Here is a 13,857-nt window from a genome sequence, read left to right on the forward strand (position 1 = left end):
ATCTGCCTGCAGACTGCATTGCCAGAGTGGTGCATGCTCTAGTTATCTCCCGCTTGGACTACTGCAATGCACTCCACATGGGGCTACCTTTGAAGGTGACCCGGAAACTGCAATTACCGTATTTTTCGCACCATAGGACGCTCCGTCCCATAGGACGCACCTAGTTTTTTGGGGGGGAAATTAAGGAAAATTTTTTTCCCTTTATTTCCCCCCCAAAAGCAGGTCAGGGAAACCGAACCAGGTCGAGGAACAGCGGGATGGTGGCGCTGCGCCTCCCTGCTGTCCCCGAGCTTGTGGGGCTGGCTGATGTCTGCCTGGCGCACGGGGCGCTCTGCTTCAGGGCGCCCCACCCGCCGGGCGGCAGGCTGCTATCCGCAGCGTGGGGAGCCCTGCGGGGAACTCCTGCAAGGCTCCCCACGCTGCGGATGTGTTCCCGAAGCGCCGGGCGCTCTGCTTTCAGGGCGCCCGACGCTCCGGGAAGCAGGCTACTATCCGCAGCCTAGACACGGCTAGCGGAGCGCTGCGCTAATCCCGAAGCTTGGGGCGTGCGGAGCTCAGCGCGCCCCAAGCTTCTGGGTGCTGGCAAGGTCTCCGCTAGCTGTGGGAGAGCCGCGCGGCTCTCCCATGGCTAGCAGAGCGCTGCGCTAATCCCGAAGCTTGGGGCGTGCGGAGCTCAGCGCGCCCCAAGCTTCTGGGTGCTGGCAAGGTCTCCGCTAGCTGTGGGAGAGCCGCGTGGCTCTCCCATGGCTAGCAGAGCGCTGCGCTAATCCCGAAGCTTGGGGCGTGCGGAGCTCAGCGCGCCCCAAGCTTCTGGGTGCTGGCAAGGTCTCCGCTAGCTGTGGGAGAGCTGCGCGGCTCTCCCATGGCTAGCAGAGCGCTGCGCTAATCCCGAAGCTTGGGGCGTGCGGAGCTCAGCGCGACCCAAGCTTCTGGGTGCTGGCAAGGTCTCCGCTAGCTGTGGGAGAGCCGCGCGGCTCTCCCATGGCTAGCAGAGCGCTGCGCTAATCCCGAAGCTTGGGGCGTGCGGAGCTCAGCGCGCCCCAAGCTTCTGGGTGCTGGCAAGGTCTCCGCTAGCTGTGGGAGAGCTGCGCGGCTCTCCCATGGCTAGCAGAGCGCTGCGCTAATCCCGAAGCTTGGGGCGTGCGGAGCTCAGCGCGCCCCAAGCTTCTGGGTGCTGGCAAGGTCTCCGCTAGCTGTGGGAGAGCTGCGCGGCTCTCCCATGGCTAGCAGAGCGCTGCGCTAATCCCGAAGCTTGGGGCGTGCGGAGCTCAGCGCGCCCCAAGCTTCTGGGTGCTGGCAAGGTCTCCGCTAGACAGCTAGCGGAGACCTTGCCGGCACCCAGAAGCTTGGGGCGAGCTGAGCTCCGCGCACCCCAAGCTTCGGGATTAATGCAGCGCTCCGCTAGCCGTGGGAGAGCTGGGTCTCCCACGGCTAGCGAATAGCTTCCTGAAGCCTGGAGAGCGAGAGGGGTCGGTGCGCACCGACCCCTCTCGGTCTCCAGGCTTCAGCGAAAGCCTGCATTCGCTTCATAGGACGCACACAAATTTTCCCTTGCTTTTTAGGAGGGAAAAAATGCGTCCTATGGTGCGAAAAATACGGTAATCCAGAATGCGGCAGCTAGACTGGTGACTGGGAGCGGCTGCCGGGACCACATAACACCGGACTTGAAAGACCTACATTGGCTCCCAGTAGGTTTCCGGGCACAATTCAAAGTGTTGGTGCTGACCTTTAAAGCCCTAAACGGCCTCGGCCCAGTAGACCTGAAGGAGCGTCTCCACCCCCATTGTTCAGCCTGGACACTGAGGTCCAGCGCCGAGGGCCTTCTGGTAGTTCCCTCATTGCGAGAAGTGAGGTTACAGGGAACCAGACAGAGGGCCTTTTTGGTAGTGGCGCCCGCCCTGTGGAACACCCTCCCTTCAGATGTGAAGGAAATAAGCAGCTATCTTTAAAAGATGTCCTATCTTTCCGATCCTTTCCGATCTTCAAAAGATCTGAAGGCAGCCCTGTTTAGGGAAGTTTTAAACGTTTGATGCTGTATTGTTTTAACACTTGATTGGAAGTCGCCCAGAGTGGCTGGGGAAACTCAGCCAGATGGGCGGGGTATAAATATTATTATTATTATTATTGTTATTATTATTATTATTATTATTATTATTATTATTAGGTCAAAAAGTTCTTTGTAATGTTCAGTCTCCCTTTTCTAGTAATTGCAACCTGTTCTGGTCTCCTCCAGAATTTGCATAGCAATAGCAAACAATACATCGCCCAGGACCGGTATGAGGGGCAGAGCGCGATGGCGGCATCGCCCAGTGGTATATTGGGGGGGGGGTGAAACTGCTGCATGCTCCTCAGCAGAGCAGCTTAAAGAACCCCCCCCTCCAGCTCGTGTGAGCCAGAGGCCGTGTAGGGGCTCTGTTGAACCAATGAAGCCCAATGTTTTGACTTTGCAAGGCAACTTCCCGTGTTCCTAAATCGGACAGCAGTTTTCAGGGTCTGGGGAGGGCCCCATCCTGCTTCGAGACACTCTTTTTCATCGCAGATGCTGGTGACCGAATGTGGCACCTTCCATAGTTACCCCCCCTCGCCTGCTTCTGAGTTGCAGCCCCACCGCGTTAAAGCAGACCAAGACATTACATGGCAGCCCAAGCTGGAAATTCTAAGGAAAGCTTTCTTAACTCCTGGATACAACTAATGTTTATTTATTTTTTAATAAAAGGGGGGGTGGAGCGAAATGCTTTCTCTCCTGACTCCAGGTACGTGATGTTCTCCAGATCTGCTCTTGGGGGGCTGTTTGGACTCGCTGCTTAAATAATTCATTCTGTTAAAAGCGCCTCTTATAGATCTCTCTTCCTGGAGAAGCGGGCGAGGCGAGTTCAGCGCTGAGCTGAGTTCAGCTTTCCGTGCAGATTTGGGGGGAAAGAGGCCTGGACTTTCCTTGACCGCCCCCCCCGTGCCGGTTTCAAAGCTGCCTTTTTTTTAAATGCCTGCTGAAACCCAACCAATTAAATGTCCTGTTTGAAACCCTCCATTCATTGCTGCGTTGTTGAGTCGATGCTTGCCGTCGTTTCATGACACCATCCTGAAATGCCTTCATAGGATCAAGGCGTAGAGGGATCCTTCCGCTGTGGTTCTTGCATTTCATTGGGGGGGGGGGGCGTACCTTCCAGTTGGACGATTCTAGTTAGAAGGGACCCAAGGGTCATCTAGTCCAACCCCCTTGTTGATTGGTTCAATGTCTGTCTTGGGAGACAGTGGAGGAGTGCGGTTTTTTGGGGGGGGGGTCAAACTCTTGGAAGATTCTTTTTTTCCCCTGGTGCAGAAATTCTACCCGCTTGTCGAGCGATACACTGAGCTCCAAGCACCCATTGAAGCAAGAGAGGGACAGTGGTGGGTCAGTACTGTATGGACCAGGGACTGTCCGGCTCAAGGCAGGCAGTAGCTGACCAGCGAGACATGGTGATCTCTCCCACCCACGAAGGCAACCTGTGGCACGCCTGCAATGCAGGAATCGCAGCTAATAATAATAATAATAATAATAATAATAATAATAATAATAATAATAATTTATACTCCGCCCATCTGGCTGGGTTTCCCCAGCCACTCTGTGCGGCTTCCAACAAAGTATTAAAATACAGTGGTCTGTTAAACATTAAAAGCTAGCAGCTACATTCTATTTGGCAGCTAGACTGGTGACTGGGGGTGGCCGCTGAGACCATATAACACCAGTCCTGAAAGACCTACACTGGCTCCCAGTACGTTTCCGAGTACAATTCAAAGTGTTGGTGCTGACCTTGAAAGCCCTAAACGGCCTCGGTCCAGTATACCTGAAGGAGCATCTCCACCTCCATCATCCATCCTGGACACTGAGGTCCAGCGCTGAGGGTCTTCTGGCGGTTCCCTCGCTGCGAGAAGCCAAGTTACAGGGAACCAGGCAGAGGGCCTTCTCGGTGGTGGCACCCGCCCTGTGGAATGCCCTCCTATCTGTTGTCAAAGTGAAAGATAACTGACAAACTTTTAGAAGACATCTAAAGGCAGCCCTGTTTAGGGAAGCTCTTAATGTTTAAAAGGTTATTGTATTTTAGTGTTTTGTTGGAAGCCGCCCAGAGTGGCTGGGGGGACCCAGCCAGATGGGCGGGTTATAAATAATAATAAATAATAATAATAATAATAATAATAATAATAATAATAATAGTTGTTGTTGTTATTATTATATAAAAGCTTCCCTGAACAGGGCTGCCTTCAGATCTCTTCTAAAAGTCTGGTAGTTGTTTTTCTCTTTGACATCTGGTGGGAGGGCGTTCCACAGGGCGGGTGCCACCACCAAGAAGGCCCTCTGCCTGGTTCCCTGTAACTTGGCTGTTTGAAACAAAGGCAAGCTGTTCAAAGTGTGATAGCAGGGCTCAAATCCTGGTGCCCTTTCTCCTGGGATGTGCTGGTGTGCCACCGTTTTTGTATGCGTGGAAGTTGGCTTCATATTCAACCCCCCTCCACCCTGTTTCTCGGTCTCTCGTTGCAGGAAATCGGACGCTGCTGCTGTGGAGATGGATGAGATGATGGCAGCCATGGTCTTGACCAGCTTATCCTGCAGCCCTGTGGTCCAGAGCCCCCCAAATGGTGATGCTGGCATCCCAGGTGAGCTTGATGCGCCCAGGTCGAATAGGAAGGACCCCTTGGCTCAGTGGCAAGGGGCACAAGGTCCCAGGTTCGGTCCCAGGTGTGTCTCCAGGTAAGGCTGGCAAAAGCTTTCCATTTTCAATGTCATTCTGGTCTCCCTGCTCCCCAGCAACAGAGCAATGGAAAGCAAATTTGCTCCGTATGCGTGACAACCCTTCAAACACAGGGTGAAATCATGGGGTGCCTTTGCCAGCCGGTTCAGATGTCCTGTTTCCTCCATGGTCACAAAGCACTCAGACTCTCCGCTCGATAATTTTGCCGAAGGATTTGTTCCCGAAAACAGCATGTGACCCAAACATAGATCAGGTGATTGATTGATTGATGGACTACTGATCATTCAATTTCTGTGCGGCTTAATAGATTAAAACATTTGAGAAAACTGAAGCGACAACAGACGACTTAAAAACGAAATACTGCAAAAATACACGGTTGCGCATAAAAACGTTGCATTAATGCAAAAATACTAAAATACAGTGGTACCTCTGGTTACGTACTTAATTCGTTCCAGAGGTCCGTTCTTCACCTGAAACTGTTCTTAACCTGAAGCACCACTTTAGCTAATGGGGCCTCCCTCTGCCGCTGCACGATTTCTGTTCTCATCCTGAAGCAAAGTTCTTAACCCGAGGTACTATTTCTGGGTTAGCGGAGTCTGTAAACTGAAGCGTCTGTAACCCGAGGTACCACTGTATATAATATTTTCTTTTTAACACGCCCTCCCTCTCAGCCTCCAGCTTCTCACCAGGGTCCAAACAAACTCTCAGCTCACCCCAAAAATTCTCACCACGAGGAGTTCTTGAAAACAGTGTTCCTTGCCCTAGTCTCTCACTCTAGACTTGCTTTTTATGGACAGCTCAAGGTGGATAGTCCTTAATCATGCTGTCCACAGCTGCGTCCCATTCAGCTGCCCTCTCTACGCCCAGTTCCAGATGTGGCAGGTTTGGTGGGTTTCCGGCCCAATCGCCTTCTAGATCTGGCCCACGGATGGTCCAGGAATCAGTGGTTTTTTACATGAGTAGAATGTGCCCTTTTATTTAAAATGCATCTCTGCATTATTTGTGGGGCCTGCCTGGTGTTTTTACATGAGTAGAATGTGTCCTTTTATTTAAAATGCATCTCTGGGTTATTTGTGGGGCCTGCCTGGTGTTTTTACATGAGTAGAATGTGCCCTTTTATTTAAAATGCATCTCTGCATTATTTGTGGGGCCTGCCTGGTGTTTTTACATGAGTAGAATGTGTCCTTTTATTTAAATTGCATCTCTGGGTTATTTGTGGGGCCTGCCTGGTGTTTTTACATGAGTAGAATGTGTCCTTTTATTTAAAATGCATCTCCGGGTTATTTGTGGGGCATAGGAGTTCGTTCCTTATTTCCCTTCAAAATACAGTCCGGCCCCCCAGAAGGTCTGAGGGACAGTGGACCGGCCCCCTGCTGAAAAAGTTTGCTGACCCCTGGTCTAGAGGATGGGAAGAGGGGGCCCTTTCCACTCACAGCAGGTTATGTGATCCTAACCCTGCAAAAATAAAAAATAAAATCCAAAGAGCTCAAGGTGTCATACGTGGCTCTCCACCCTCATCGAATCTCCCCAACAACCCTGTGAGGGATTTTGGGCTGAAAGGCAGCGATTGGCTGAAGGTCACCCGGCGTGCTCAGTGGCCAAGCATTTGGATTTGAACCCAGGTCCTAGCCTGACACTCTAAGCCAGGCTTCCTCAACTTCGGCCCTCCAGATGTTTTGAGACTACAATTCCCATCATCCCTGACCACTGGTCCTGCTGGCTAGGGATCATGGGAGTTGTAGGCCCAAAACATCTGGAGGGCCAACGTTGAGGAAGCCTGCACTAACCAGTGAAAAAAAGACAGCCACGCAACCAAGAAATTACACAAAACAAAAGAATTGCCGTGAAAATCCCTGAAGCGAGAGATAATCGACTATAGAATTGAATAACAAAAATCAATTTATTTGGGGTGGGGGAATTAACCTAGAATTAAACAAAGACTTAATGAGATGCCGGCTACAAAACTCCTTTCACTGAACTAATCCGTTTCCTCAGAAGGAAATAAAGAATTTTTAAACCTTGAATGATTTTAAGTGAAATCAAACAAACTCAAGAGCAGGGCTGAGACGCTTCCTTGAGTTTACAAAAAAGGTATAAAAACCTCAGTGACAAGTTTAAAACGTAGCCCTATTTAAGAGAACATTATAAACCATAAATGGTTTTCAGTGATTTCCAGAAAACTCAAAAGCAGGGCTGAAACGCTTACAAAAAAGGTTTTAAGAAAAACTTACAAAGGAATACGAGATAAGCTGTTTAAGTTTCAAACAAACTCAAAAACAGGGCTGAAGCGCTCCTGACTGCTGATGTTAAAGACTGATCCTCCCCCCCACTGCTCTAACCACTGAGCCACACTGTCCTGGATCAGGACAGTGGCTCATCTGGTCCACAAGCAAGCCCTGAGCGAGAGAGCACTCGATTTCACCCCTCCAACAGCTGCCCCATCTCCCTCCGAGGTCTGACGGGACCCCTGTGCCCCCCCTGTGACCGTCTGGTTCAGCCGCCTTCTCAAACCAGCAAGGAGATGGTGGCTGAACTTTGCTGGCTGAGGAAACCGCCAGCCCAGTCCCTTGAGGGTTGCTGCTTGTGACCGTCTGCTCCCCTCTCTGTGCCCTCCGCCCGGCCCTGCCGTCGGACAGCTGCTTGGAAGGGCAGCTGGCCGCATTTGGGACGGTGTCTGCATTCCTAGAGAGAGGCATGGAGCACGTAACCCGACTCCCGGTCGCCGTTTCCAGTCGGATGCTCGGGCCAATTATGGGAGCGACGGGTCCTGGGGCACCCAGAGGAGCCGGCGTCTCTATTTACAGGTGCTGCCCAGGAATCAAGTTAAAAATAGGACTCTGCCAGTGTGGGAAAGGCCATCGATCGACTTGAGTTGGCAGCGCAGTTGTGGAAACTCGGAGCGTGTGGGATTTATTCTCTTGTCCTCCTCTCCAGATGCAAATTTCGCAGGTGCGATCCTGTGCACACCTGCTCAAAGGTTATCCCCCTTTTTTTTAAAATAAATGTTTATTAAAATTTTCCATCTTAATAAAAAAAATAAAAAAAATAAAAAAAATAAAAAAAAAGTTTTAAAAAAAACACATAACGTTTACAATCCATATTTTCAATGACATATTTCCCTGACTTCCCCACACCTCCCCTTCTTGTATTCCAATTCAAATTGTTAGTTCAACAAGTTCTTATCCCCAATTTTTAACTTTTTTATATTTAGTTTATTTAAAAAAACAAAAAACCAATTTTAACTTATAAACATCAATATTTGTACATCAGTGTTCATTCTTAAAACCTTTTTCTAAAGTCGACCCAAATTCCCTTCCACGAATTCCCCAATTTTCATACTAATAACAAAACAAAATAAAAAACAGATTATAATTGTACACCCTTTGGATTCCCAAACCCCACCACCCCCTTTCCCGGTTTCAAAGGTTATCCCTTTTGAGTTGGTTGGGCTTTGTCCAGCAGTGTCATACCCAGCGAACAAATTTCCTTAAGTCCTTCATATATCAGTTGCTGGAAACCACAGGAAGCGACATCGCTCCTGTATTCGAATCCTGCTTTCGGGTTTCCCATAATGGGCATCTGGTTGGTCACTGTGAGAGGTGGAAGCTGGACCAAATTTGCCATGGGCCTGATCCAGCACACTCATCTTACGTTTGTTAAATTGCTGTCTGAAACATTTAGAAGACACCAGCCTGAAGAAGGTCTTTTCAGCAAGACCTCTGACGTATCCCTACCCCATAAACAACCGACAATATTTCGGTGTAGTCACAAATTTGTAAAACTGCTTTTCCCTTTTTCCCGCTGGGTGTGCATATGCTTTTCGGTAATGGGTAATTAAAAAGCAAAACAAATTAATTTACAGATCAATTGTAAACAGATAAAAACATTAGTAGAATCATTGTAATAACCCACAGTTTTATAAGAGTATGTATTTACAGTAGATAATTTAAATGAGCAGGGTGAATGAATTTGGATATCAAAAAACAAATTTAAGGAACCGCAGAAAGAGGGGGGAAGGAAGTCAAATTTTGAAATGTTAATTTGATTGTGAAACTAATGAAATGTATAAATTTGAAAAGTATAAATAAAAAACAAAAACAAAACAGAGAGGTTCATAGATGGATGGATGGATTGAATGGCCATCTGGAGAGGGTGAGATTTGAACCTGCGATCCTTTGCATGCAGGGCAGATTTCCTGCTCCTGAGCCACAGCCTCGGCCCTCCAGATGTTTTGAGACTACAGTTCCCATCATCCCTGACCACTGGTCCTGCTAGCTAGGGATCATGGGAGTTGTAGTCCCAAAACATCTGGAGGGCCGAGGTTGAGGAAGCCTGGACTAGTATCTGGGGGGAAAAAGAGCAATTCAGAAAAGACGTTGACGGGGGCTGGAACTGGACATAACTGTGAGCCAAGTGCGAAAGCAACTTGCGGCTTGTTTCTCAAAAGAGCTGTGGGGTAGGAAGGGGTTCCCGAGGGTCATCTAGTCCAACCCCCTCTTGTCCTCTGTTTCCCAGCATCCCAAGCGGCGGGCGATGTGTGGAAGGAAAGCGGAGACATGTCGGACGGGGGCAGCAGCAGCACCAGTGGGCACTGGAGCTGTATGTCGACCCCATCTCCTCCCCATTCCGAGGCCAGCCCCAAGTACTCAAGCGAAGCCTTCAGTTCTCCCCGGCCGGACGACGGCTTTGAGACAGACTTGGACCCCTTCCTCTTCGATGAACCTGCTCCCCGGAAGAGAAAGGTAGGGGGCGCATAAGTGGGAAGGGGCAGTGGCTGGAGAATCGCCCCATGTAACGCGGATTCTTCGCTGCCTGATTTTTTTGCGACTTTCATTAACTCACTGTTAACCTGTGGAACTCCCTCCCACAGGAGGCTGTAATTGCCACTGACTATTATGGCTTTAGGGACGCGGGTGGCACCACAGAGCCTAGGATTGCCAATCAGAAGGTTGACGGTTCGAATCCCCGCAAAGGGGTGAGCTCCCGTTCCTCGGTCCCTGCTCCTGCCAACCTAGCAGTTTGAAAGCACGTCAAAGTGCAAGTAGATAAATAGGCACCGCTCCGGCGGGAAGGTAAACAGCGTTTCTGTGTGCTGCTCTGGTTCGCCAGAAGTGGCTTAGTCATGCTGGCCACATGACCCGGAAGCTGTACGCCGGCTCCCTCAGCCAATAAAGCGAGATGAACGTGCAACCTCAGAGTCGTCTGCGACTGGACCTAATGGTCAAGGGTCCCTTTACCTTTTTATGATGGCTTTATGCTGGTCTAGATGGGTCATTGGCCTGATCAGCAGACTCTTCTGTTTTTTTTTTGTTTTTTTTTATTAAATATTTATTGGTATTTTCAAAAAACACACAACAAACAAAAACAAAAAAATAAACAAAATAAAAACAACACAAAAAAGCATATTCGAAACTAAACAGAAAAATAGAAAAAACACATACAGTTTCTGATACTTATTTTCCTCAACCTTGTTTCTCAGACCTCCTCACACCTCCCCTTCTTGTATTCCAATTTAAATTGTCAATTCAGCAAGTCCTTAACTTATTTCTTCACCTTAACTTAAACATTTATTCTAACATACTGTTATTTTACTTTACTTCTTTTTTCCATTTCCTCCATTTATTTTTAACAGCCTTATTTTCACTTAATTTAAAAAAAAAAGAAAAAAAAACCAATTTCACCTTATTAAAATTACACATCAATACTTATACCTCATTAATTTATTCTTAAACCTTTTTCCTAAGGTCGACCAAAATTTCCCTTCCACGGTTTACCCAATTTCCTTACCACTAGCAAAATATAAAACAAACAAAGCAATGCAAATTATCCTTATGTACCCTTTGGATTCCCAACCTCCACCCACCCTTCTCCCGGTTCCAGTCCCCAACCAATATCCATCAGTCTTTATATTATTTATTTAGCCTGGAGATCTCAGGTCCGAGGCCCTTATGTCTCTCTCAGTTCCTTTCTGCCGGTCTCTTTGATAGACCTTGATGTTAAGCCCCAGGTCTCGGAGGGGCTCCGGCCCAACAGAATCGGTGTTACTTCTAGCCAGTCCTCCATACTTAAAAGCAAAAGCAAAGCCTATGGGGTATTCCAACTCTTGTTTCAAATTTCTTTCAAATCCCAATGTCCCCACAGCTCCAGCTTCCACCTTCAACAAATTTATAATCCTCAGGTCTTCAGATCTCCTCAAAAGAGGATCTCTCCATTTTCCAAATTCCCAATCAAACCAGGCTTTCCGCATCCAGTTTTTATTGTCCTTTTTTATCATCATGTCAGGCCTCATATTGTAGCTCTCCTTTGACTCCTGCAAACCTCCATCTCCTCCTTCGTTTTCTTCAAAAAGAACATATTGCTCCATCGTGTCTACGCTTTCGGTTTCATTTATTTGTTCAGTTGAGTAGGCTTCCTGTTTCAAATCCTTATCAGACTCCAAGCTGTTGTTTACTGTCCAGTGTAATAGCGATACCTCTGTAGACAAAGCATCGTACTCATCTTGTAAGTTTCCCAAGAGAACCAGTGCTCTGTCCAATTCTGCTTGGAATTTAGACACTCCAGCCATTTTTGTAATGTAGTATCCTTGTTACCCCTCTAGGGGGATTTAATTCCTTGATCTTCCTTTCAGCTCAAAAACCAAAAGTCCAGTTATTTTGTATCAACCTTATTTTCAACAAGTTATCCCGAATAAGCCAGCAAAAACAGCAGAAACAATGTTCTCTTTTTCCAGCTGACAACTAGCTGACTAGCAGCTCACTTGACAGCTGTCAAAATCTTCCATGCAACAGGCTTTCTCATCGGACGTTCCCGGGTCTAGGGGGGGTGTAGTTTCAGCTCCCAAAATTCTTTTTATCCTCCAGAATATCTTCTTATAATGTCCAAACCGTGAGGTCAGGATCTTTGTTAAAAAAAAACAAGAAACAGATTCTCTCGACCTTAGCTGCCCAGTCCTTTGCTTTAAGTTGTTTACAAAGGGGGGGGGTGGACTTCCTTTTTAGCCCCTTCCCGCTCGTTCCAAATCCAAGATAAAAATTTTTTTAGAGTTCCAATCTCCGTATTACTCACGGGTTGATGTTTTAGGATCCAATCACTCTTAGAAGAAGTTGGCGCTCTCTGTCAATGGCTTGCGGCTTCACTCCGTAGGCGAGGGAGTACTCTCAGCACCACGCCTTACCCTGCCTCCGTTCCGAAGCCTTTAAAAAGGCTCCGTCGCGGATTGGGGGGGGCGCAAATGGTGCCCGCCGAGTCTCTGTGTTCACAGGCATCCGCGCCTGTGATTTTAAGGGTCCCCGCTTCGCCGCAGCGGCCAGACCCAGACGCTACGGAGCCGATTCCCTCCGGAGCTCGGAGGGAATCCGCCATTAAACAGTGGCACCAACCCGGAAGCTCTAGACTCTTCTGTTCTTACTCAGCAGTTGGTTGATAATTAACTTTGTTAATGATGAAAAAAACAGGCTTGTTTTTCATGTGGATGTCACTTTTGTAAGAATTTTTTTTTAACTGATTTTTTTTCAGATAAGCAAAGAATACCTATTAATGAGCAAGGCACATATACAAAAGCCTGACTAGAGATTTAGTCCCGGGGCTGTTTCTTTTCTTCTTCTTCTTTGATAACTTTTTTTTTTTATTTTCCAAAAATGACAAAACGGGAAACAAACAAAAAACCAGAAAAAACAATAACCAGATTAAACTGCCTGCAGACCTGAACCAGGTGTCTCTCTCTCTCTCTCTCTCCCCTAGAATTCTGTGAAGGTGATGTACACTTGCCTGTGGCCCAGCTGCGGAAAAGTCCTTCGCTCCATCGTGGGGATCAAGAGGCACGTGAAGACCCAGCACTTGGGGTGAGTAAGGCCCCAAGACCCCGGTTGAACAGCGTTCACCCAGGGGGAAGCGACACGGTGTTGAGATTCCTTTCATTGTAGCTGGTTGGGCTGGATCAGCAATGTCCAACAGGTCAATCACAATCGACAGGTCTCCTTTTGATTGCCGGCTGGAGAAAGAAATGTTCTGGAATTCTCCGCCCACCGCGGTCCTTGTTCTGTCCATGAAATGGGGGAAGATGTTACTGAAAAGAAGCTTTCTCCTCTTATTTGCGTCGTGTTGTTTTTTGTGTGTTTTATGTCCTCCCCTTGGTGCTGGAGGAGACTCTTGAGAGTCCCATGGACTGCAAGAAGATCAAACCTATCCATTCTGAAGGAAATCAGCCCTGAGTGCTCACTGGAAGGACAGATCCTGAAGCTGAGGCTCCAAGACTTTGGCCACCTCATGAGAAGAGAAGGCTCCCTGGAAAAGACCCTGATGTTGGGAAAGATGGAGGGCACAAGGAGAAGGGGACGATGGAGGACGAGATGGTGGGACAGTGCTCTCGAAGATACCAGCATGAGTTTGACCAAACTGCGGGAGGCAGTGGAAGACAGGAGTGCCTGGCGTGCTGTGGTCCAGGGGGTCACGAAGAGTCGGACACGACTAAACGACTAAACAACAACAACAACAAAAATCTCAACAACTTTGCTTCCTCCAATGATGATGGGTAGATCCCCCCCCTCCATTGATCACTCCAGATCACTGCCAGTCGTTTTATGCTGGGAGTAGATCACAGCCTCTAGGGAGTTGGTCTTGCCTGGGCTAGATGAACTTGGGGTAGTGTCCAACTCTCTCACTCTGTGATGGAACTCGGGTGCTATTGACGGAATCAGAGGTTCCAGATGTGCCTGATTCCAGAGTTGGAACATTTGTCTGCTGGTGGCCTTCCAAGTTGAGCTCCTCAAGATCAGTTGCTGTACCTGCCTGCTTGAGGCCTTGTTGCAGAATCACAGAATTGTAGAGGTGGAAGCGACTCCAAGTGTCACAGTTGTCCCCGTTGGGTTGTCACAGCCAGACATGGTGGACGCCGCGACTGGTGTAGAGGCCAGAATTGGAGCTTCAACTTCCAACCGCCTGGTATATATACCAAGCCTGGCCAATCCGGGGGTGCCATGCTGCCTGCCAATTGCAGCCACCGACATTGCCCATTCCCGTCCGTTTGCAAGCCTGAAAGAGAACTGAAAGGTGTAATAGAATGATTGGAACCTTACACCATATGTGGTGTTCATGTCCGGAAATTAAGAAATATTGGAATACAATACACGAG

The 13,857-nt window shown here is 48.4% G+C and overlaps 1 protein-coding gene across 2 annotated transcripts in view; it reads left to right on the forward strand.

Annotated features, from left to right (window-relative positions):
* The window catches only part of ZNF395 (zinc finger protein 395), a 62,943-nt gene that overhangs the window by 37,220 nt on the left and 11,866 nt on the right, over nt 1–13,857 (forward strand). For both annotated transcript variants that reach the window (XM_083605272.1, XM_083605271.1), the window contains exons 4-6: nt 4,517–4,632; nt 9,243–9,469; nt 12,468–12,568. In XM_083605272.1, coding sequence (XP_083461398.1) covers nt 4,517–4,632; nt 9,243–9,469; nt 12,468–12,568 — 444 coding nt within the window. The remainder of the gene's footprint in view (nt 1–4,516; nt 4,633–9,242; nt 9,470–12,467; nt 12,569–13,857) is intronic.

The sequence above is a fragment of the Podarcis filfolensis genome, assembly GCF_964270895.1.
Source record: "Podarcis filfolensis genome assembly, chromosome: 3".
NCBI classification, from domain to species: Eukaryota; Metazoa; Chordata; class Lepidosauria; order Squamata; family Lacertidae; genus Podarcis; species Podarcis filfolensis.